The following is a 26,504-nucleotide window of genomic DNA, read 5'->3' as shown; positions in this document are numbered from 1 at the left end:
TTTCCTATTCTATTCTGCGCCCCTGTTCTACCACTCTGCATTCAATATTCCATATCTCTTCTTTGACACAGGTGACTTCGATTCTTCCTAAATATCTCCAAATCTGAAGTGCAGAGCCTTGGCCAAGCCAGCCCCTGCGGTAATCCACTTCCCCCTCACTTCTCTCCCCCTCGCCTTGTTCCATCACCACAAAAGCTCTCAACTTGCCTTTGGGCCCGGTTTTCTTCATTCCTTCAATGCTCTTGGTGTCTCTTGGTACTGCTCAGATCAACCTGCATTTTGCAGGCCTTTCGGGGCCCCGTTTTGCTACCAGCGCCATGAATGGCCTTTTCAGTGGAAAAGGTGCCACTCCGAGGCTCCCTGTCCAGTTCTCAGCCGCAGACAATTGCTGCAGCCCAACAAAGCCATTAATCCACTACTGCTCCGCTGGCAAACCCTTCACAGACCGCTGTCTTGTAACAGGCTTTCAAACAAACGTGCTGACATCTCTTGTCTTTGGTATACAGAGGCCTTGCTTGCTGCCCAAGAGCATTTCAGATATCAGAGACCTAGAAGATAAGTGGTGAGGGCAGATGCACACAGACATCTGTCAGAAGTCTTTGCTGTTCTTGTTTTGCACCCGTGAGTTTGGCAAGGTAATGCGGAAGGAAAGGAGCACAGCTAAGCACATCAGCTGTGGAGCAGGGGACAAACTATCTGGAGTTCCAGTTTGGCCAGCTGGACTTCCCCAGACAAGCCTTCCTCTTTCTCCTGGCCCCGTCCTGGCTTTTCACGGAACCCCCCACCCCATCTGGAAAGGTCGAAGAGTCTTTCTGAAGGCTTCCTTCAGAGCTAGAGTAGGCTGGTGCTTTTGACACGCCCCGTTTGTCTTTGGCTCCTCCCCCTTTGCCTTCAGCTCCACCCACCACTGGCATGTGGCCCCCCCAGGGCTTCTCAGAAATGCAATCAGGCCCTCGGGTGGGGAAAGGGTTCTGCACTGCTGTGCAGTGATCCCGGGTTCAAGGATCTGTGCTTCCAGATCTGCTGAGATGTCCTGTCAGCTGAGCCTCTGACAGGAAGGAAGAGGCAGAGAGGGAGTTTGCTGTCAGAGGCTTGGTGCATTTGCCTCCGAGTCCCGGAGGAGGAGAAGGGTCACTTCCTCCTGTCCAAGGCTTCCTTCCTGGCCACTGTGCCCCTCCTTCACATTCCTGCTGTGTGACCCTTCACCTTCAGAGGGTCAGCTCGATATGAGCGAGTACCTGTCCAACAGCGGTTCTGGAGCTCTCTCCTTCAGGAAACCTGTTTGTCTCCTCCTCTCTTGGTTTCCAGGGGAGCCAAATGGCTCTTTCTGCTTCACCAGGCTTTTGGCTGGCTTTAATGATGGCCGTTTGTCTTGCTTATCCTCCCATTTCTTTTAGCCACAATCTGAGCTGGGGATCTTGTCACTAACATGGGCCTGCTACGTATTCTTTGTTTCCAGGAATAGTCCCTTCTTTACATTAAAATGTTCTGTGCCTTTTCAAGCAAATAAGGATAATTTAATGCATGATGAGCTAATAATTGAATGCAGTACTGGGTCAGCCTATTCCAATAAAAGTACTGTTAATGTTCGGACACAGGTGATACACAATTTCCTTATGGTCTCAGTATGTGTTCCTTAAGGTTGTGATGCTAGGTAGAGATTTTGAAAGCACAACAGAATAAATGTGTTGTTCACACAGCAATGCACTGATGGAATGCTAGTGACAAACCGACCATCATGTCGTCCCAATGAGATCCTGTGTGTGGTATGTACAATCACACTGAGGCACTTGCTGTGTGGCACATACATGATAGGTTCATGGGAATTGTGAAACAACTCCGGAGAAGAAGCAAGCTCTTTCTACAACGTATGGCTGGGGAAAGAATTTCGGTTTTTAAGCTGGCTGAACATACGGCACTTCATGGAATGACGACGCTGGATGGAAAACTTTGGAAGGAAGGTGGTGATAACAGAAAAGTTGACATCATGGTGCTGCCAAAACCAAGGCTGGTCTTCCGGATGTTAAGAAATTGCTGTTTGCAGCCACTGCCTGCTCTGTGTAAATGGGAAATTTTTATTTTTTTATTTATTAAAACATTTTTATGCCGCCCCATTCGCCGAAGCCTCGGGGCGGCTCACAGGAGATTTGCACACATTTCCCATGAGCTGGACAAATGTCCTTGTTTGGGCAAATTTCCGCTAGAGACTAAAGTGAGTCTGACTCAGTCCATTGAAGAAACGTGCGCACATTTGGATGTTTGGCAAATCTGCAATGGGTTCAGTGGACCTCACACGGATCTTTGAAGGGGACACGCTCACACTTCCATCCTCCATCTTAACTCTGAGCCCACCCCAGTTACCTCTGCATTCCATAGTCCAGGGGAAATATTTGGAGCATCAAAGTAGGTTGGTTGGTTGGACCAGTGGCTCACCGAGCCAGCTTCATAAAAGAGAGATGACTCCCCGCCCCGCATCTTGTCTCTCAGGTTGATGAACTTCTCAAGAAGCTTTGCTAGCAAGTGTTCCTCTCTGCCCCTCCCTCATGCAAGCCTGTGCATCCACGCAGTGGCTTGCACCTGTAAATCTAATCTGGAGAAGGCAGGGCAGAAGGGGTCAGAGCTGCCTGTCAAATGCCCGGCGAAAAGCACAGATATGAATTATGAATAGATGAACTTAGCATGGCAGTCAGCTTGGAGCAAGGAAAAGGACTCCGCACTAAGGGCAGGGATCAGCCATTTGGTGTGGTGCAGGGAGCTTGTCAGGAAACACGGGCATGTGGGACGTGAGGGCGTATGCCAAGTGCACAGTCACGCATCAGCTCCTGAGATCCTGAACGTTAGATGGCATGTTCGTGCAACCCACCCACCATCTCCAGGAAAGACCAACTGTACATTCTGAAAAACATATCAGATTAAATTGGCCGGGTTCAGACGACACAACTACCTACAATCCAAGGTTGAATATGCATTTCTATCGAACCATGGGCTGTCACTGAACCATAGGTTATTGTCTGGTCTGAACCCAGAGACAATAGTGAGCCATGGTTTGTCAACCACAAACAACCTACAGTTCACCCCCTAGTATCAAACCATATGTTTCCTTCATGGGTTCTTCATGGTTAATAAACCATGGGTTAATAAACCTAGGTTGTTATTTCAGCTAGGTTCAGACATGTTTCAACCACAATCCATGGTTCAGTGAGAACCTCTTGAGCCTGGGTTATCAGGTTTCCTGTATCACTGTGTCCATCTGCAGGATCTCAGGCAGAGAAATGTCTTTTCCATTACTTGACTAGGATCTTGTCTGTTCTTCTGAGTGGAGATTCTGGGAAGTGAATCTGTGAGAGCCCCAAACCTGCTGTCACGTACAATCACAATCCATTATCAATCCCTCAGGGATGGACAGGTGTGTCATTCTCAGTTTTTCTCCGATTCTGATGTTTCTGGCCTTAAGTTTAGTTCATCTCAAACTTGAGAGAATTGCTTTACTTAAAATATTTTGGCACACATTTCTCCTATTACATGCATTTTTTCTCAACCCACACAGTTTTTACCAGCAGTTTGCCTAATATAATACATTTTCCCATTATCTCTCTGAATATATGCATTGCAAATGTAAAGGTACAAAATTTGAATGATGGCCAAGTTTCAATTTGTATTGTTGCAAAAGCACAACGAGAGGTAAGTTCACATAAATATGCAAAACGGAACAAGTTTCTCCCCCATTCCTACGATCAAGCGCCACAAAGACAATGACCTTGTTCCTGATTTTTTAAAAAAGCATAATGCTCAGCTGCACGCAGGAAATTAATTTCTTAAAGTATCTGTGACCTCATGCATCATTTCGAGGGAAAATCCTATTAAATAGAATGCCTGCGTGGATCCGTGTGTAATATCGTTGGGCGCTTGACCTGTATTCTTACAGCAGTCAATCAAAGGCAAACAGGTTTTGGAAAAGGGATGGTCTCTTCCCCCACCCCTTGTGTTCCATTTCATTGACACCCCCCCAAAAAACATTATTTCATAGTCATTTCCTTTGGCTTCTATTAGCTGGGGCTGATAATCTAATAAGAGATGCTGAAGATCTGAGACTGACTTATCCAACCGGTTAATAGTGGTGTACATGTCCATTGAGCTCATGCTGCCGTTGGGTATGTTGATGCTCGTTCCCTGGACATTTTTTCCTGAATGAAGCCTGCCCTCCTGTCCCAGGGATGGTTGCATAGGGCTGGGAATGGGGACAGGGAATGTTGGAAAACTAAGGATGAAATGAGTTCGGGCTTCTAGGGATCAAGCCTGCAGAGTCTGCGATGGAGCCAGATTAGCCGAGCTGCATGGATTCTGTGGTCTGCTAGACTAGTTTTTGAAAGCTCTGAGGGGTGATTCCTGCTAGTCTGTATGAGCACAATGCATATTTGTGCCAGGCCACAGCGGGGGAACTTGCACAAGTGGGATGAAATTCTCAGACATGCCTCAAGAAATGGGACATGAACCCTGGAACAAGAGATGCTTGACGAACCATGGAATGGCGGTGGAGCGGATCCCAGAGAATGCAAATATCTGAACTCTGCATAGGGAGAGAATTGCCAGAACGACAACCACAAGCACCTTGGAGCAGTGAAGGATCCCCATCTTCTGAATGACCAGGGGACAGGAAGGGCTGGGACTTGAGCCCTGCTCAGGCATTTGGTAGATCAAACACCTCAGGAGGGAGAGCTCTCCAGCAACAGTCTCCCCCCGACTCCCTCCCTCTCACACACACCGCAATGCATTTAGCAAGTCATCAGGTACACAGATCAGTTCTGAAGGCTCCCAGTTACGCTCCTCTTGAGGGACCGCTGATTAGGAAAAGGCGGCTGTTTCCACCAGATAGGCTGGATTTCGGAAGTGCCTTTGTGCCCGGGGCTTTCAATCTCAGTGCCTGGTTCCTGAGGTAATCCTTTTCCCGGCACAAGCCCTCTCAGCATTCATAACGTATACTTTCCATGACAGCTCTTCACCCACCCTTCTTGGCAGGCTCACAAAAGAGATACTGATTTAGCAAGGCACTTGGTGCTTACAGCCCGTTAAGTAGGCGCTGCAGCGTTTGGCCAGGTAAGTTATAGGAAGGGTTATATACGGTGCAGGAAATGCCACTGTTGCCACTCAGGGAGGAACCCGAGGGAGAGGGCAGGCAGGAGCTGGCCGAGCTGAGAAAATCCTGATCAATGGGTTAAGGTAGAGGTGTGGAGCTTTTCCATCCTAGGACCAAATTCCAGTGTGGAGAATCACTTGAGGGCCACATTCCAGAGGAGCAGCGGAACCAAGGGCAAGGCAGGGTGCAAGAGGGCCAGCCCACGGCAGCTTGAAGCTCCTCCGGCCAGGAATTGAGCCTCAGAAGAGTCAAGCCAACCTTTTAGAATGGGAGGAAAATGCAGAAAAGCCAGGGTATGAACAGATAATTAGTTGGCTGGGCAAGGGCAAGGGGAAGATTGATGCCTCCAGGCTGAGGTTCTGAACTGGGGGTTTTTCCTTTAGGGAGAGACCACCAACGGAGGGTTATGAGCAAGGCTGGTATGACATTCTAGGTGGAACCTGCAAAAAAAGCGAGCAGCACGGAGCATTCCTGCGGCCTCCTCCGCTCCATTTCCCTGCCCATCTCATTTTTCATCCTCCCAGCAGCGGCCACTGGCCATGCTCAGTCCTCACTGGGCTGCCTGGTGTGGGGCTGGTTCCCAGTCTCTCGGAACTGCTTTTCCTAAAGACAGTTTCGTGCTTCAGCAGAACACCTTCCTGTCCTCCCAGTCCCAGCCCCTTCCCTCTGGGGGGCGAGCTGCAGGAGCAAGGACGTGGTCAGCCAGAACACTGGGAACCAGAGTTCATCATCGCAGCCTTTTCAGAACCGGTTTGCTAATTGATTCCTGCAATTATTGGAAGTACTTTTATGCCATTCTACAGCCCAAAGGGCCCCCGGAGCAGTGTGAAAGACACACCACCGCTGAGGAAAGTACCTTCAGTGAGGCAGCCTGGCTTTTGTTCCTCCCGTGCCCCTTCAGCAATAACACATTTCAGGAAATCCTGCGAGAGGAAAGATGGTGACGATGCTGGTGGCGGAGGGACTAAAATGCAATTCTGCCTACAATTAATTGGGAGAGGAGTCTTTCCAGGGGGCTTTGCTTTAAAACATCCCTACCTTCTGGCAACCCTTGAAAGGCGTACCTGAATGGAGTGGAAGGGGGCACCTGCTAGAGGGGCTGGGAGAGCATCCAGTCTGGGATGCTGCTGGTGGGGATCCCCTGGCCCCGTCGTGCCACTATCTGCATGGGCAGGCAGGCCTTAATTCCAGCCCCTTCATTAAAGAACCCAAAACTACAACCAACTCCCCGCCCTGCTCTCCCCTCTCTGGCGAGCTGCTGATACACTCCAGACATTTTTCATGTCCAGGACCCGCTTGTCATGTCCTATCCCACCTTTTCACTGACGGCTGGGGCATCTTGGTGACAGGGATCTGAACTCGAGGTGGACATTGATCTAACGGGATGACGCAGGCACATGGCCGGAGGCTAAGGACAGGAGCAAAGCAAGAAGCCAAGAAACAACTCAGCCCTCGACCTCGGCACTTCTTCTCCTCATTCTGAGGGGCGATTTAACCATAGGCTGGGGGGGGGGGGGGCGTGTTCCAATGCTCCTCCACTGAGCATAATAAAAAAGATCCCAAAGCTCCATTTACACTGAATGTCAAGGAGAAGGTAGACTGCAGCCCGTGCTTTCACATGATAGTAGATGGATCAATGAGAGAGAGAGAGAGAGATGGAGAGAGGCATGCCACCAACCTCCACTACAGTTCTGGTATTTCCCAAATTTGAACCCTCAATCGCCTTGAATGGATCGAAAAGCCCCACAGATTATTAGCCATTCCTTCCAGGCGGCATCTGTATTTATTTTCCATCGACATCCCTGCCAGCTTTCACAGTGGCTTCCGCGCAGACTTGCTCAGAAACCAGCCATACCGCTAATCAAAAAGAGCAGGGAAGCCGCAGACAAGGGCCCGTGTCAGAAAAGTTGCTCGGAGAGTCACAACACTGGGAGCCATTAAACCCCTTAAAGACATTCAGGGGCCTTTGAATGGCAAGTCTGGAGAATGTACCCCCAGCTGACATACTAGACATCTTGGTGCAATCATTTATCTTTCATCTCAGCCACCATAACAGACTTCGGGTTGCCCTATATTCTTCCTCTTCCCCCACCTCCCCGGATGAATCCCCCCACCCCTGGCTTTCAAGAAATCGCTAGGCATGTGGTGTCAACCCTAATTATGCCATTGCTGCTCCAGTGACAGGTGGCATCTAAGAGCTCATCAATGTGAGTTTGATTTCTGGAGACGGAAGAAGGGGCTCGAATTAACGGCTGTATGATAGCACGGTGCGAGTGTCAGAGCACTCACTCGACTGCTCCCGAGTGGAGGAGACGCCCGGCAGAGGCAGTGGCAGTGATGGGAACTGAGAAGTCAGACCGGAGGTCCGGCGAGCTAAGAAGAGCCATGCGGATCGGAGCGAGGGACCATCTAGCCCAGCGTTCTGTGCACACATGGGCCTACGGGCTGCCCCTGCTGAACCCTCAAGCTGGACGTGGGTCCACCGACACCCTCCCACCCACGCTCCCTGGCAACTGGGCACATAGGCAGTGTGTAGCTACCAGGACCAGTAGCACTGGTGTGGCGTAATGGTCAGAGTGCTGGGCTGGGGAGACCCGGGTTCTAGTCCCCGCTCTGCCATGAAGCTCCCTGGGTGACTCTCAGCCTGACCTACCTCACAGGGTTGTTGTGAGGGTAGAATGGGGAGGAGGGGAACACTAAGCTGCCCTGGGTTCCTTGCAGGAAAAAGAAGGTGGGGGACGCACAGAGTGCAACACTAATGCGAATGCTAACAATGCCATGGATGCGCTTCTCATCCATGAATCTGTCCAGTCCCCCGTTGCAGCTGTCCAGACTGGGGGCCATCCTTCCATCTGGTAATGCCCCTTGGTCTTGCCCCAGGACTAGCGCTCTGGGGTGAGGGTCCTTCTCAGCCCTGCTGGCTGCTGGAGATGCTCAGAACTGAACCCCCGGCTTTGGGGGAAGGGCCTGGCATGAACAACATAAACACCTGCAAGGCTGACCATTCGAAATCTCTCAGCCAGCCACTTGCTACCCCAGGCGCTTACACAAGGGCCAAGGTACAGTCCTGGCATGGGGGAGCCACATCACCGGCTGTCAGTCGGAGCTGGGCTGTCACTTCCCTCTTGCTAAGCTTACAAGAAACACGACGAGTGCTTCGGACTGCCCTGCTTCCACGCGCAGCCAGCGGCTAGAGCACTGCTAGGACGCATCGCTCATCTTCCCTCTTCCCAAGAAGCATCTCGCAGCAGAGGCTGGCCTGAGCCCAGAATGACACCATCCTCTCCCCGCCTCAACCAGCCCCCAGAGAAAGAGGCACGAGAACGGTTCCAAGTCTATTTGTCTTAATTCATTCCTAGCAGAGGTCATTAATTTGGCACAGTTAGTTACAACTCACTCATACTGGAGTGATGGCTCTGAATTATTCAGAGCTCAGCTGCTGCTTACAGTCTTTTCTCTTTCACTTTAAAGAGATCTTGCGTACATTTCCATTCGTTAGTTTCGAATGGCGGTGTGCAGCCACTCTGCAGTGAGGCATGTCGTTAGAAAGGAAATGATCCATTTACAGCAATTAAAGCAGTGCTCAGTTGCTCTGGAGTGTTTCTCTGTGGTCTCTGTTTCTCTGAGGTCTCGTATGAAGGACAGGTGGATCTTGCTCATTCTGCTTTTGATTCCAGAAAGATGTTCCCCAACATGCCAGTGGTCGAACTGGCCCTACAGTCCGGAAAAGGTGAGCCCTGCCATTTGCTTTGTTTCTTTTTGTTTTTTAAAAAGGCACCCTTATCCACATGTATCCAGATGTGCAACACTGGAACACTTGTCCCACTGGAGCCATGGAGTTCTTTTTTCCAGCTGTTTCTAGGTTAATCAGAATGCTTTCTGATGGACCACCCCCACCTGCATCAGACTGCCCACCAGTTCCTATCTCTAAGCCATATTATCATCGGAACCATGAGGACTAGTAGCCTTGCCTCATGCACAGCTGGTGGTTTACCACTGAGCTATGGATCCTCCTCCACAGGGCCAGAAACTGCAGTGTATAAGAAGTACTTCTTGTCATGTCCCAGAGTGAACTTGAATCTCTAGCATTTGGCAGCTTGGCATTAAGACAAAATATCCAATTAAAAACAAAAGCAAATGTAATTTCATACCTATTCCCGTTTGCTCTTTTTCTTGGCAGACATGGGTGTGGGGGAGTGTTAGATATATTACACTCACTTTCACTAACAAGTCAGAGTGGCAATAATTCAGCAAATTCTTCCCACGTACTTATTGTTATGTGCCAGACAAGAGTTTGTGTCAACACAGATGATGTTTGAGTTGAGTCATGAGAGAAACAATCTTGCCTTCATTTTTCTCCCCCAAAACAGGTTAATCCGATTTGTGGATGCCAATTTCCTGCTGCACCTAATGAAACCTCCCATCCCCAGATATGTCTAGCCAAGTTCGTGTGCGAAGGCGCAAAATTCCTTTGTCGCTGTAAGCATCTCTCGTGGGGTCTGCAAATGTGCATCCCGTCCTCCTTCCGGTCCAAGAAGGCCGTTTATGCAGTTATAAAGATGGGGTTGATATCTCCACTCAATAAGAGATGAAAGGCATAAACAAGGAGTGTTGGCTTTCTGGCCCACGGACCAGATGTGGCCTGCTTTCCGGAGCTCTCCCAAATGCTGATCGCTGGACAATTTCCCAGTTTGGGGCTGAAATGCCTCTTTTTTGATCACTGGCAGGAACGGCTGTATGATAAAATAAGCTGGCCTTTTTGGCCCCGCTGATCACACCTTTGGCTCCACCCCTTTTCCCTTCAGCCGCACCCACCATTGGAGCAAGTTCGCCAAGAACATCTCCAAAGTTGACTTCGGGCTAAAAGAGCTTCAACGGCCCTGTCATAAATCCTTGTACGGCAAGGCCCCATGGAGTGGCTTGGTACCCACAGTGGCAAGTGGGCGGAGGGGGGGGGGAATGAACAATGGGAAGAGACACCTGTACAAAAAACAAAGGTTTCCATTCTATATTTCTTCTCATTCTTGTGATTCAGTTCTCCATTGAGGCTCATTCTTTCTTGGCAGCAACACAGGGAAGGGGCCACTGCTACGCTTGGCAATCCTGTGCCAAAGCCCCTTCCAGTGTTGAAATACTGTTCCATAATCCCCCAGGGCAGGTCCCTGGGTTGGAAGGACCTGTTGCTTTCACCTGACATAGATCCAGAGATGGTTGAAGATCAGAAGGATTGATTTCTGCAAGAAACCGGACAATTTCCTCCCACTAGATGCAATGCAGGTGCTGAATGTTTGTATGTACCTTATCCTGTTTGCACTGCATCTACGTTCTGCAGTCTGACCTATTTTCTATAAATAAATTCATTGTAAAATTGCAGAAAGTTGAAAAATGGCCTGCAAGTCCATGGTATCCTTCTGACTTGGAAAAATCCTACCTGCATGGATCCTGTTTCTTAGAAATCCAAAGGCACAACATCCCTAGTTTAGTTGTTGGAGGACTTTGGGTGCCTAGTTCTGGCCCTAGAAGCTACTTTCATCCCGGGTGATGATAAACACCCAAACACAGGGAAGGCTAAGCAAAGGTTCAGTGACCCTTTCTTTGCACATTGTGCTTGTTCCCCCAGACAATTCACAGATGTTGGATGCTGTGGCCTTTCCCTTGCGCTTCCCTTCCCCGGTGCTCAGCTCTCATTATCCGCAGGCAGAAGGCTACGCCTTTCATTCCTTTCTTTCAGCGATCAAATGGCACACGATTGAGATGAGTTGCTTCTTACACAGAATCTACTAGGAACCCTTTTCAAGGGGGAAGCTGACGAACAGCGCCTCTTCCCACCGGTATTTTCTCTCCCTCTCGCTCGATGCTATGCAAAACTATGAATGGAGTCTGTTCCCCCAAATGGCATGTTAGTACTCATACAATTTTCAACAGGCTTTATCTAGTCGAAGTCAATATGACTTCTTTTTTCTTTTAAGTCAAACCTAGTGTAGCCCAAGGGATTCTTTGGCTGATGAGCAGATTATCTTCTGCTTTTTATTATTATTCTTTTTTCTAAAAAATAAAATAACATAAACCCAACACAACACCTTCAGTTTGTGAATTTCATATCCGGCATTAAACCCAATCTCTCTTTCATGATATATATTTATGTCAATGCTCAATTCTATTACAACTTTCCCTTTTACTTTTTCAATTTCCTCTATTATTCATATTTCACTCCATAATATCATCTCAGTGACTAAGTCATATGCTGCCACTTCATATTTATAAAGTGAAAAAGGCATGGCCTTTATTTCAGGAAGCTGATGGAAACCCAAGAACATGAATGCTGCAGTGAGGTATGGAAAGGTTTATTCCCCTGCTACGGATTCTTTCTACCTTGCAGAGGACCAGTTGGTTTCTGGCAAAAATAAGGTCATTGAGGAAAAACAAGAGGAGAGGGCAACATGCTTGGGGGAGCCCTGTCCTGAGGCTGGGACCTCTAAAAAGCAGAATGATAGTCTTCTGGTGTCCCAGGGGATCAGTATTTAGGGGGATCCAGGTGTGAAAGTCCATGTGTAGGACCCAACACCTGCAGTCCCATAGGGGCCTCATTAATTTTTCAGCTTTCACTTTAAAAAGTGCTATGCAGTTCAATAGATTCCTAAAGATGTATGAGACATTTTTTGAGTCTGGTTTTGGGGCAGGATTTTACCCAGTTCCCATCTGCTGGGCTGGATACAGCTCAGCGGCAATCTATGGCCAAACTCTGTATGTTTCGAAGCTTGTAATTCGATGCCCCTCGCTCGCATCGAGAGACCATTCCTCTCCCGTGCCTTTGTTATGATAGGTGAAGGCTCCCAGCTAAAATATGCAGGGTTTCTTCTTGTTGCTGAGGTTTGTTTGCCTTTGACAGGGCTGCGTTTGCATCTGGCCAAGCCCTCTTTCGGAAGCTTCCCTGTAGTGGACCGTGGCCCTTGGGCCAAATGAGGTGCATTATGGTAAGGAGCTGAAGGGCTTGCCGTGGAGATGCTGCTCCTGTGAAATCTGATGCGACCCCTTCATGCCATGGGGAGCTTTTCACACAGCTGCATGGCAGGGGGAGCCTTCCAGCACACCTTCGACCTGCCCGCCAGAAGTCGCCCTGATCCAGCCTCAGCTCTGTGCACGGTGCAGATCAGCTTGCAGTCCCCTGGGCGAGCTTTGCAACTCTGTCCCAATCAATGCCACTGTTGGAGCCCCGTAGGCAGCGAGCTCCTTGGGGACTCATCTCTCTGCGTGATGAGAAGCTGAGGAACATGAAACACATCCCCTCCCAAATGTTTTCGAGAGCTGATGGCTTGTTTGTTCTTTTACCCACTGGGGACAACTCATCAGAAGAGACTAAATTCCCTTCTGCTTGGGAGATGGAGCCCTGAAGGACCACAGGGTAATATTGCTTTGCCTGGCTCCTTTGCCCCGCTCTGCTTTTGCTTGTTGTTCACGCAGTTTCATTCCTGGCTTCAGAGAATGTTAGCTTAATAGTCCCCCCGCCCTCCTCCTCCTCTTCCTCCTCCTCCAGATGAGTAGTATGATGTCTTGTATCCTTCTCCAACATGCTAGCCTCCGGATGATTTGCACTTCCCACAATCCTTTGTCATCCCCTGGGGATGATGGGCAATTTAGTCCCCCAGCATCTGCAGGGCAACTAGTTCCCTACAGGAACATAGTCTGTGCCTCCAAGCTGGGTGTCCCAATTAAATAGCGCCATAAGCCCAGATTGTCATGCAAACAGTGTGGAAATGTGCAAACATTTTTCATCTGCAGTTGGATGCAAACTTCTTTCAGCATCAGCAGATGTGGCAGCATCATATTTGCACTTCTGCTAGGCCACTAATTGCAAAACAATATTGATGCGACGTGCAAATAAATTACCTGCTGGGAACAGCAACCCCTGCCCCGTAAGCTACGAAGCTTCTCCTCTTCAGACGGGCTGAGGGTGATGCACATGGGGTGGAGGGGTGGGCTGCAGCACCCCCTCCTCAACATGGGTTTGATTTTGGGCTCCTTCTTGCCTGCTTCTACACCCTGTGCATGAACTCTGGTGGCCTGATCCAGGACCGCCTTTGCTTCTGCTCTTGTCGAGGGAGGTGTGAACGGGGAATGCGGAAGCTCACCGGAAGTCTCCAAAGCTGAGAGAAGCTGGGCTCAGCTGGTGCCCATCCTCATTTGTGACCATTGAATGGACAAAATGATTGATTGCAAAAGTTAGACGTTTTCCATAAATGCACCTTTCCCAAAAGAGCATCTTTTGAAAAGGGCATCTTTTGAAGTTTTTGGAAGATGCAAACATGCTTCGGGGATCTCATACAACCCTGAGCACTTTCATGGTGGTGAAGAGGGCATTTTTGTATGATTGGTCTGACTGAACTGAAAATCTTGCACATCCCTACACCAGATGTCGGTCCCCACATGACCAGAACCGCCACATATTCCGAATACCTTGTGGCCGATTGCAAGGGCTGGAAACAGATGCAAAGGCCCAACCTCGGCTGAACTGTAGGGTTCACGTATAATAAACAAAAGCAGACTTGACTAAATAAAGTCCAAGGAGGTAAAAATGTCACCACATGGGTGGAAAGATCAGAAAAAAGAGCCTGTGGGAAGAAGACTAAAACAAACAAGCAGCCATAGGAATAAAGAGCCTCCAAGAACAAAGAGGACTTTACATCAAACCTGGCGTTGCAAGTGCTAACATAAGTGCCAGAAACGAAGACAGGCGAGAACACACTGATGCGGCTTTTTCTAGGTGAGACAGGGATGGCATTGAACAGCTAATTTCTAGAGAGGAGAAATGTCTTTCCAGGGCATTCGCATCTCGTTTAGAAAACAACTGCACATTGTATTCCACATTTTTGGCAATGGCACACACAAGCTGCCGCTTCAACCAGCTGCTGTCTGTGGTGCTGAAGGGAAGCAGACACTTTTGTGTGCGTGTACGTGTGTGTTTTGAGAAAGAGACAATTGACGGTAGTATAAACAGAGGCCTTGGTTCTGATCAGGCCTGTCCTTTTCTTTTCTTTTCTTTTCTTTTCTTTTCTTTTCTTTTCTTTTCTTTTCTTGTCTTTATTTTCAATTCAGAACAAGGTTTGCAGGAGAAAATCCTTCTGAACCAGTCCACAGCTTTGAAACCCAGGAGTCCCCTTTTGTGAAGATTTGGAATTCTGAGAGTGTGTCACAGACACTATTACCAAGCAGATGTGATGGGAGGTGGCTTACCCAGTCATAAAATGATCACCATGGATGGTCATAGAACATCTAGGACTTTTTAAGACTCTCTACTCATGGGCATTTGCTGGCATGCAATAGGGTTTTACTGTCCCTTGGTTTAATAGCTTACCAGTATGGGATGGGGTTATGTCAGTTGTCTTAACACATCCCTGGCATCTTAATTGTAGGCCATTTTAAAAATGGTATTAAATTGATTTTACATGTTGATATTATATTTCTGTTTGTAATTTTTTTGAACCTTTAGAACCTTGAGTTTTGGGTGGTGAAGACATTAAAGGAATGAATAAAGGAATGAATGAAGAAAGGTCATATTCAAGAGTATATAGTAAAATTATTGCCATACACATCCCCCAGATTTCTCACTTATATCTTAAAGGCACTAGAATGGAAATCCTGGGAGGTACTTTCAAGTGTGCACAGGATTGTACCCTAAATCCATGTGGTTCTCATGTTCATTCCACCATTCCTTTCTTTCCAAATTATTTGGATCTTTATCAGGGACAGCCAATTCTGTAATAAAGCTGCCATCCTTTAAGCAATGCTTTCCTCATGGTACTCTCTCAAGACTTGATTACTGTTCGTTGATGTTGCCAGAGATTCCATGATCCCCAAGTACCAATTACAGCTGTGCAGATGGGACTGGGAACAGTATTTGGATCAGTGAAGAAATATTGGGAGCTATTTCCAGATATTGGGAGGAAGCAGCTAAGCCATTGCAAGCCTGACAATCAATAATAAGAGGCAGCTTAGTTGCACCACAATTAATAATTGTTCAAGACCAGATGGGACCCTGCTGGTTCTTCAGATGATCAGATCTCCATGGGGTTCAGAGCTACAGTGCTCTCTCTGGCCATAGCTGGTGGTGGTGCTACAGTTCAGCCAACAGCGGGAGAAAACTGGAGAAAACTCTGCAAAGTGGCATTTATTTCTAGGAGACGGTTCAGAGCAAAGCAATCTCAGACCCTTTCCGAGGAAAAAAATCTTCCAAGAAATGTTCAGTTAGCTTCAGTTGACATTTTTTAGGGCTCAGCAACTTCTCCAGGGCCTTTCAAATGTTATATTTGACAGGGATGATTGGGCGCACATCATTTCTCTAGCGCAGATGTTTATAAGACCACTGATTCTCCAAAATACCTGCAGAGGGGGCAGTGTTGAGTCTCGCTCCAGGGAACAGTGCTGTGCTAAAACCATTGCTTCAATTTCCTGAATGTTTTCTCTCCTCATGAAAGAAGCATTCATTTTCTGCTTCATTCCTTCAGTATTTTATTTTGGATTCATTTTGGTTGTGCTTTTGAGCTTACTGGAAGAATGGCTCCATTGCACTCTATGGGTCTTCACACCACGTGGAGAAAGGTATGGAGGGTCCACTACCAGAAACCCCAGGTGGAGTTCCAAGGCAACTTATCTCTCAGAAATTGCTTGGCTTCCATTACCAGGACCTTTGACTGCTAAACAGAGGCCACAGCAGTCCCAGACTTGCTGAACAAAACCACTGGAATCCAGAGGCTGCATTGTACTCCAGCTGTGCAGAAGAGCAACCCTAAATTTAGAGATGACAGCAGTGTGCCTGACATCATGTGGCATCTTGTGGTATATTTATGAAGCCACTCCAGGACTTTTATGGCTCCATTGCAGGATGGCTTGGAGTCAGCAGCACTAAGATGCTATAAATAATGCTCCCCTTCAAGAGAAGGTGGCAGACAGTCCTACACAAGTTAGGCAGCAAGCTGAGAATGTGAGGACTTTCAGAAAATAGAAGTTGGGTGAAGACTTCATTTTAAGTAGGGCCTTCATTTGTTTCCTTCGAATAGCAGTCTACCAAAGGACACGGTAAATATCAGAGTTCCCTGATTGGCTATCCTGTCCCCATTTTAGAAATTGCCAGCCATGGGAAGGGCAGGGGAACAATCACTTCAGGACTATGATGTCAGACATAAATATACTTCCAGATGGGGAACTACTGAAGGCAGGGCAATTTCATTAGGAAAGAAAGTATTGAGAAAATAGTTACATTTCTCTTCCCATTTCTCCAAAGTCGCTATTAAGCCCTGTTCCATGGGGCTGGGTTTCTCTGTTGCTCAGTGAATGGACTTGTTTCCCAACTTATCCCTCCTCTGCAAGAAAAATAATGTCTACTGTTTGTGTGCTGTGCTGCATACTGAGATCAAAAGTGACCCTCCTTTTCCTAGGATCACTAATTGGTTCTCACTGACAGCATCTAGTGTCTTCAAGCACTTAAAAACAACATCAGCAGCCATCACTGCTGGAAACCCCCAATTATTTAAGTCGTCAAGAGACCATGACCAGTTGACAGCTTTGCAATACAGGTCATTAGAACAGCTTCCCCCAATTTCCAGTGCCACACAAATGGCCATTACCTGCCTAGGACTCGGTCATAAATGTTTCAGCCTACTAATGAGATGTGAAGTGCAGTTCCTTCCATCCCTCCTTGTCATCACTGTTCCCTGCCCCTCTGTGCATCATGAGATGGAATTTCTGCAAAGGCGTAACAAAGAAAATACCCCATGTATATTTGCAGAGGCTAATCTCTGAATGGAAGGGTGGTGAGCTCAAGCCCATCTGGAAGGAATGACTTCCACTGTAAGACTCTGCTGTCATGACCTTGTTCCCAAGCACCGAAATCCCATTTTAGCACTGGTCACATGGCTCTTAGCCAATGCCATTGAATCAAAGACCAAGGCTGAGCCTTCAGCATGTGGACTGCTGGGGTCTATTTCCTTCCTTTGGCAAAGAATGATTATTTTCAGGAATGGCTGGAACCAGGACTAGGAGCCACATCTGTGTGATATGGAGGACACGTTTCTTTGGAGCTGGCCTGCTGAGGACCACCTGCTGTTGATGGGTGTGGGTGAAGCCAGGCAGTGTATGAGCCATGCCTTCCCTTCTTGGACTCTTTCTGCCACACCCTCGCCTCTGTTTCACTCTCCCACTCACTCCCCCCTCCATTTTCCTCACTGCTGAGGGGTCTCCTGAGGAAGGGGCAAATCCCTTTTGGCAGAGGAGAACTGACCCTGGTAAATCAATAGGAGATTTGTGGCTTTCCTCTTTGTGAACGTTGGACTAGCTAAACCCTTGGTCCGATCCATAGGTCTCTTCTTCCACTCTTGTATTCCTCACTCAGCTGAAGGTAGGACATCCAGAGAAAGAATGCCCCCCTCAAATGACTGTCTACCTTCTGCTTGAAGACTCCTAGTGAGGCCAGTTCCATTGCTCAGCTGCCCTGGCCATGAAGATGTTTCTCCTATGCTCCATCAAAATCAAGCAACACCCATTCAAGTCTGAAGATGTCACTCCCTCCTCCATGCTGGTGTCTTCCCTTCTGTAGGTTTAAAGCACCTTGCTCCTTGGACCCTGCATTCCACGGGTGAAATTGTCCCTACCTCTTCCTCCTCTTCCATCCATGCATACTAACACAACCCCCTTCTCTTCGCCTGGGCATGCAAATAAGCTAAACATACTGGATTGAATCCGAAATAAATTAAAACAACAACAATGCACATATTTGTCCAGAGAGCTTCAGATATTGGGTAGTATACAAATGTAATAAAGAAAAGAATAAATAAATTCTCTCTCTCTCTCTCTCTCTCTCTCTCTCTCTCTCTCTCTCTCTCTCTCTCTCTCTGATGGGTGGAAATTCACTCAATCAATATGTTGTTTGGCTCTTTAAATGCACTTACTGATGCTTTCAGCAAGCCAAACTAGAGCTTCAAGGGAGCCTGCCTACCCTGAACCTCAGCCTTTCTGCAAACCAAACTAGACGTAAAATGCCTCAGGAGAAAACGCACACCTGAGAAACACCGACATGTGTTTCTTAGGAGAAATGCACACAAAATGCATATATTTAAGAACAGTGCCCACAAATCATCTTTTCAGCCATGAAGAAATACTTGTGAGGAGGTGAATGTCTGCCTTGAAATACGTGCACAAAACCTCAAACCGAAGAAAAATGCTCACCAGAAAAATACAAACTGAATGCAGATTTTTGTTTTTGAACAAAAGATATTCACAAGCTCGTAGGGAAGCAGGATGGAATGATCTTGATCTATACCTTCCTGGCAATCTCTGAGACAGGGATTGACAAATCTGCCTATCACCACTCTACATTTTCCTTTTCCAAGAAATAATACTAAAAAAGTTGATCAGAGATACAGTGGAAAGAACTGCCATACCCTCTGTGACCACCCCCACCCTTCTTTCTTTCTTTCTCCTTGTCCTCCTTCTCCCATTCCTTAAACCTCCTTTAAGTAAATCCATTTCCCAAATCAGTGGAAGATTTATAAAGCCACCTGGATTAAGACGCGGAGTGAGGCATGTTTAATCAGATATTGCCAGCATGTTGGCTCAACCTGTAATGGTTAAGCTAAATGGAAACCCTGCATTGATTTCTACAGAGAGTGCATTTGTCTCCCGAAGTCTCCCTGGCACTTCTTATGAACCAAAGGATCAGCAGATAAAGTCTGGGGACGGTGTGAGCTGAACCAGGAAGGAGGCAGACACCAGCAGGGAAGGGCTGTGGCTCAGTGGGACAGCCTGTCCTGAATGCTGAAGGTGTCTAGATCCCAGAAGGACCCAGATTTCCTGAGTCCCAGACCGGCACACTGACCAGCACACCACACTTCCTACCTTTACTCTGGCATCTCATGTATTAACAGTGCCCAACTCTTTGCGAACCCCTCATGGATACTGCCTCTCATGAGCACCCGTTTGGTAAGTAAGATGAGCCTTCATCCCCAGAAACATCACAAAGGGGGGCCTCTTTCATCTTGCCTGGCATTTATTGTGGGGCAGCAACTTCTGGAGATGTTTTGCAAAGTTCTAAAATGCAAAGCCTTACCTTAATCACATCTTCATCAGAGGACCTGCACTCCACAGACTCCAGAAGATCGGTGACGGTTCCATCGTCTTCTACGGAGACCACCTTCACAGGGACCGCTACTGTCTTCCCGGTGAGAATGGCAGTGTTCAAGATCTCAGCTTCCTTAAAGACAAGATACACCTTTTTCAGCCTAGCGGATGAAGATGTGCAATATTTCCATAGATAATGTACAGGTACAATGTCACCAATTACAGTTTTGTACTGGAGACTTTGGAGAAAGCCTCAGTGGACTTAGATGAGTTCAAATGCCGAAGAAGCCATGTTATGCTTGCATATGAAAATGGCACTGGCCACCTAATAGCTACTAAGTCATGTTTAAGGTTTTGTTGGCAACATCCAAAGCCTGAAGCAACTCAGGATAGCTAGCCAGCCTTCCTCAGGGACTCCCGAGATCTTCTGAGGGGGCCGTCTTGGACATTCTATGGCCAATGGTACATTGTCAGGTAATAGCCTATAATGGGGTCTTCTCCGTCGGGGCGCCCTGCTTCTGGAATGCGCTCCCATGTGTATTCTGGAAGGTGGAAACCTGAAGATGGCTCTTAAAAATGTACCTGCTTATTCCGGCTTTCCTTGACTTGCTGTTGTGTTTGTACTGGTTTTGTAATATGTTTGAAGTCTCTATGATTTAATATAGGTCTTTAATATAGGTTTTTATATTGCATATGCACACACTTTTATATATATGCAATTTACACACACATATATGCACAATTCTATACACACACACACACAATTTTTATATTGCCCTATAGCTGAAGGGTCTCTGCATGGTTAACAAAAGTTAAAAGCTAAAACAGGTAACAAGAAAAACAAAGACAAGGTATAAACAACAAAACAACGAAACCATCGCAATTGCAGTCAAATCAGCACAGAGATAGGGCAGTGGTATAGAATAAAATACAGAATTAAAACTCAGATTAAAATGTTAACCATTAAAACACTAGAAGAATAAAAAAAGTTTTCACAGGGCTCCAAACAGAATAAAGGTGGATCAGGCACACCTCTTTGAATAGCTCGTTCCATAGTTGGGGCGCCACAGCCGAAAAGGCCCTTCTCCTGGTGGCCACCCTCTTTACTTCCTTTGGAGAGGCCTCCCAGAGAAGGATCCCAGGGGATCACCTTAGGGCCCAGCTAGGTCCACAGGAGATGAGGCATTCCTTCAGATCACCTGGCCCCAGGCTGTTATATGATACATAGGCACACAGGGCAAACTGCTCAGAAATCTTAAGTTACCTAGCAGAATATAAGTAATTTACGTGCTTAAAAGAAGATTGATCACGACTTTGTCATGCAGATTAGGCAGGTCTTAACAAAGATAATTGTGCTATGATTACTCCTGAATTGTCTCTATTGGATCTGCATGGTTATCTTCACACCTAAGCCATTCTGAATGGTGGTTGATCAGTGTTTAGACATTCAGTACAACCTAGCTCAGGCTATAACAATACCCTTTGAAGAATACAATTAAGATTGAATTATACTCTCTGTGTTACAGTGTAAATTAAAAGCAATTTCCTTCCTTCATCTGAAGCAACTGCTGATTTTTCACCCTGGGTAAAGAAAGAATGGGTGAATTTCCTTGAATCTCATTCTTATTCAGAATTCCAAGGCATTTAAAGATTAAAAATCAAGGTCCATATGTAGAACAAGCAGATCGTGATTTCATTTGGTTCCTCTGAATGCTGGTTTCCATCCCTGCAAACCCTCAAGTGGTAATTTTTCATCTAAATAGTTCACGCTGTAGGGCTTTGAAGTTTGACCTGATTTTACTTGTGGGAGAGAACATAAATTGGAGATTGAGAATGAAGTAAATCCAAAGTTGACTTTTCTTACATTCTCTTGGACAGGGTGAACAAGCGCCAGTCTCTCTAATCTAATAAGATATAGATAAAAAGTGTGCTCTTTGAAGATCTTAAAGGGACAGGGCTCCTTTATTCTAGTTCAAAAGAAAAGAAGAATGAAAACGCGTAGCCTTTGGATAGGATTGAATAGATCTGCTCACCAACTTCCTGTCGCTTTATGATCACTCCGGCTTATTCCTGCATCAGGTTCCTTGCAAGTAAGCTTTGCCGAGTTCAAATGGGATGCACCGCTGAGGCAGGGCACAGAGGATTGTGGTACTGGGGTGCGAGGCGCTGCTAGTCGGAGCGAGGAGGAGAAGCAGAGTCAGCAACAGGCACTGCTCCTTCCTCTGGGGCAGATTTCTTGCTGCCTGAAGTGACAGACAAGATGGTGCCCTCTCTCATTCCCTGGGCAGGAGCGGACCGGACTGGCTGTCCAAGTTTTCTTTATCACTAGCCGTTGGACAGCATCTTCTACTGCCTCTGAAGGCAAAAGGCTGGTTTAGGGGGCTCGAGACAGTGGGATGCACAGTGAACATCATATGCAGCTTCCCGGTACCTGCCACCTGCCACGGCTGCCTCCCTCTGCCTTATGGTAGGGCTGGCCCTTCTTCTTCCACGGTCCAGCCTTGGCAGTTCCATCTGTAGCATGGGGATAAGAATAACCTGCCGAAGTGTGGTCCATATGCAACATACAGAGGAAAGAGGGAGACAAAGCAAGGCCTAAGCAGGCGTGAAGTCTGCTAGAACAGGAGCCCTCCTTCGATATTGCTTGTGTCTGAAATATTTGTGCATCCCAAACCAATAATGCATTTCTCATTCCTCTGCAGACGAGAACTACAAGAGCTCTGATCGGATTAAACAGCGGGTGGAATATCTTTGCAAATCGCTCTCCCTTCCTTTCTGTCAAGGCACGAAGGGGCTTAAGGATCCCCACCAGGGAAAATACCTCCCAAAATTACTTCATTCTGAAGACACAAACATGATACTGGTTTGGTCCTGACAGAGATCTGCAGGTCATTTCCCAGCATGTTCGAGAACGTGGAAACTAATCAGTTGTTGTTCTATACCCCCAAAGAGGCAGGGGAGAGGAGGAAGAGTCGTCATATGATACCAATCTCTTTTGAAGGACGTGATGTTCCTCACCTACGCTTCACGGAATTGTGAGGGATGCTGTAGCAAATAAAATGAATGGCTTTGGTAAGGCTGCCTAGCAAATGTGGCTTCCAAAGGTTTGTATTTGTGTTTTGTTAAAAATAATGAAATTTAAACATGCAGATGATCCTTGCAGCCAATTCAGGGTGAGAGCATGAGAAACAACCGACTTGCAATGCACACATGCTCCTGTGGATGCAAAGTGGAGAGAGATCAGATGCCATACTCTGACTTTATTTATTACATTTATATTCTGCTTTCCCCCCAGTGAACTCAAAGTGACACTACACAGTTACAGAAAAGAAGAGCAGGGCAATTCCATCAGAAGACTGGCTACCTTTGGCTTTTAGCAAGGATGTGGAATCTATTTCTGCTTCCCCAGAATTTTGTGCCTCTGTATCAGAATCTGAACTGGCAGGAGAGGTGGGATGGAATTAGCTGAAATGCCAAAGCCAGCAGGTCCAGCAATAAGCCAGGAGGATGGGATGACCCAGACCATGTCTGAACCGGGGAGCCAGAGGGGAACAGATGTAACCTGTTCACTCCCGTAGTGTTGGGGTCAGAGCAAAAGAAGAGATCAAATGAGTAGCATCCAACCTCCCTGCTGTTTGGCCCACAAGCATGGCAGTCCACCCTCAGGGTGAAGCTAACTCCGATTGGGAAGGTTGGAGAGGTATTCAGTTTGAAACCAGCTTCTTAGTGTGAGCCGTATTCCCCTAATTGCAGGTATTCTAACCTTGCTGATGCCTTTTTTAATGACTTTGGCAATACTCCTTTCATATCACAAAGCCAGCCCAGCTGGACAGTTTTAACATAATAAAGTTAGGAGCCTCTGGTCTTCTAAGGGTGGAACGGAAGACTGGATTTCAACAAATTGTCTTCTTGCTGGCAGTTGTATCCATCCGGCCGTTTGTGTCTTAGCTGGGAGTGAGAAGGACCATGGTCACATTTACACAAAACAAGCCCAGCAAGCGCAGGTTCAAAGGGCCAAGAGTTCCAAGGTGGTTGGCACCTTGCAAAGGCAATGCTTCAGTGATCAACTCCAATCAACCCCAGTCAGCATGAGGAATGATCAGGAATGATGGGAGATGTTATTTGAAATATATGAATGGTACCATTCCTATTTCCACAAATTTTCCCAGGATGGCAGTTCTTCCCTCAGACCACCTGTCCGTCCTTCCTTCCTTCCTTCCTGGTAATTCACAACCATTAAAACCATAAAATACAACATAAGATACATAGGGAAGGCTGGTGACTCCTCTATCAGTAGGAATCCTTATCCATTGCAGCTTTTATTTTGAGCTTCATAGGAACTATCCATGATTACATTTCTCTACGTTGCTGAAATCCATTCCCCCAAATAGGTTCCTGCCAACATTCAACATGGATAGCTTCTATTAAGCTCAACAGTGGCATCTTTTCTGGTGCCTTACTGGACATATACCGGAATGGCTATCACAATTAAATGGACTGATAGTCGTAGGAATGTTCTATAATGTGATTATCCACCCAAGTAAAAGAGTATAGGATTTGCAAAGCCTTCCCCAACACCACAGAGACATTAATAAGCAGGAAGTCTGCAGGACCACATGGAATTCCAAACCACTTATGTATATTTTAAGTGACTTTTTCATATTTGTTCTTTGAGCAATTAATATGTGAGAAGCCTGTAGATAAACACATTAGCATTAACTATAATCTGCCGTGGTTCTTTTCTTAATACAACGCTGAATTAAAGAGCCATTAAAATATCATCAAAACGTTCCAACACATTAGCGAGATGCTGGATCGCGAGGGACAATGTGGATGTATTTGTTTAAGTTCTGAGGACGGTCTTGGCAATTAACTACCATCGTTGATCATGGAAATATTTCACTGAATGTCTCACCAAATGAGCATGCCTGCGTTCACTTACATTTCCGAACATCCCTGGCCGTCGGCCATGCTGACTCAGATGGATAGGAGGTGAAGCCCAGAGCATAAGGAGAGCATCAGGTTGTGGGAGGCACGAGCACACTAAAGAGAGGAGGATAGACTCCAAAACTGGGTATGAATGCTAGCAGATGGTCTCCAGAAATCTCACAGACACATTTCAAGATGTAGAAATAACCTAATAATCAAGCTGGGCTCAGTAGTCCATCTCTAGGGTTTCAGACAGGGGACTTGTCCCAGCCCTACCTTGAGATGCCTTGAGTTGAAGACTGAACCTTCCACATGCAAACCGTATGCCCTACTCATTTCAATTGTTAAAACATATGATCTGGCCTGGGCAACTTCTTCTTCCTTCTCTTTCTCCTCCTATATTTTTATTTTATACTGATAATTTTAATTTTGTATTTGTAAATTAATGTATTTTTTGTATTTTTATATTTAATGGTAATTTATTATGTACTATTGTATTTCAATGTATTTTATCATGTTGTAAGCCGCCCCGAGGTTTCGGCAAGGGGCGGCATAGAAATGTTATAATAATAATAATAATAATAATAATAATAATAATAATAATAATAATAATAATACTAGGTCCCCCTCCAACGCAAGACACTGACCACAGGTCCCTTCTGAATGGAATCAGCGTGTGTAGCTGTGCGTGCCTCTGAGCAGGAGATGCTGGAGACAAGTGAGGTGAGAGGGGTCCCGGCGTACTTGGGGATGACCCCAGAGGCACCTGCTGGGTCCCTTGGGAAGCAGGATACATTGGTTGAATCAGCAGGGCTTTTCTGACACTCTGGCGGGGAGGGCATGGTCCATCCGAGGGCCCCAGGACACGTCCGTGCCTGCCACCTTCAGGAAGCCCGCATCTGTTGGCTCAGATCACACCTAGCCACGTCTCTCTCTCCTCTTGGGCTGGCAGCCATCATCAGCATGTCAAGGATCACGCCTCAGCCATGCATAGCTAATTTCAAATCTTATTTAGCATCAAGTCTCAGAATTAAGAAGCTAAGTGACAGCTGTTTAATTAACTCCTTAAGCTGATTAGACAGCATTACTGCAATCCCCCCCAAGGAAGAGTTTATATCTGTCAAGAGAGCCTAAGGCCGTGTTAATGCTTCTGTTTAAATTTAGTAAGCTTCTAAACCAATATGCTCCAAACTGTTTGACATCCTCAAGGAGGTGGCCAGCCTCAGGAATCCCACCCCCACCCCTCTCTCCCTCCGACATCAGCAGCAGTCGCTTTGTACATGGTAACACGACAGCACCAGGTGTACAGGGCTGCGTGTAGCCAAACATGGGTACAGAAAAGTTGAAAATGCAACACTGCAATCAGGACAGTGTTTGCAATGGAGCACAGGAAACCCCTGCAGCTTATGTCACGTGAACCTGCCCGCCGCCTGAGTGATGGGAGTGTGGACGGTGTAGCTGGAGATCTGACTCCTCTCCTCTGCCCTCATGCAGAGAAATGGAAAGGACCCTGGCGGCTGGCTCTGAGGTTGGACAACCGACCCTGGAGAGCGGGAAGAGGGAGGATTCAGTGTGCAGAGAGTGGAGAAGACCTGGGAGGCTGGTATGTGAGCTATCCTGGGCCTCGTTCAGCTCCCCCCCCCCCCCGCTGAAGCACTATTACTAGATGAGCAAACAGACCCCGTAACCACCAACGCGCTCCTTCATCCTGTCGCTCCAGCCTAGCAGGGGATGGGATGCACAGAAGTTGCCCTGTTTGGAGGCTTCCGTCTTACAATGGCATAACCTATCGGGCTGTGCTCCTGACGTCCCCTTACCTGACAGGCAAAGATGTAGGTGGAATATATTCACTGCTTGGCCGCTTTCCTTACAGTTCTTTCTAATAACAAATTATAATTATATTTTCCCCATCACCTGATAAAGGGCTTTAATAAACATCACTGTGTATGTCGCTGGCCTATATGAATGATAAAAGCTCATCATATTGCATAAAATCCAGACATTTTAAAAAAGGTCAATCCATTATAAATTCTATTAAAAATAAAAGGAGAGGGAAAGGATCGTATGAGCCACCTTGAGTTATTGCAGGAGGAAAAAGCTAGGATATAATTGTAATATATGTAATAATAGAATTAAAACAGAATACTAAGAAGATGTGTAATAAAGAAGAATGCATTTATTGATCCAGTTGCTCAGATTGGATTATAACATCACGGTGGCCAAGATGAGAGCCAACCCACGGGAGACAAAAGCACAGCTCAATATCCCTGTTGAAAAGACAAGGTTGTTTGGTGGAGATTTTAACACCTGAGCACTCTACCTGAGGCAGCAG

General features: G+C 46.8%; 1 protein-coding gene across 1 annotated transcript in view; it reads right to left on the bottom strand.

Annotated features, from left to right (window-relative positions):
* The window catches only part of TMEM132D (transmembrane protein 132D), a 176,651-nt gene that overhangs the window by 12,286 nt on the left and 137,861 nt on the right, over positions 1–26,504 (bottom strand). Inside the window, exon 5 of the mRNA XM_044440942.1 lies at positions 19,233–19,376. Within this exon, the coding sequence (XP_044296877.1) occupies positions 19,233–19,376 (144 nt within the window). The remainder of the gene's footprint in view (positions 1–19,232; positions 19,377–26,504) is intronic.

This window comes from Varanus komodoensis, unplaced genomic scaffold (genome assembly GCF_004798865.1).
Source record: "Varanus komodoensis strain SLA01 unplaced genomic scaffold, ASM479886v1 scaffold38, whole genome shotgun sequence".
NCBI classification, from domain to species: domain Eukaryota; kingdom Metazoa; phylum Chordata; class Lepidosauria; order Squamata; family Varanidae; genus Varanus; species Varanus komodoensis.
Note: the sequence above shows the minus strand (reverse complement) of the source record. Positions and strands in the feature narration are given on the sequence as shown.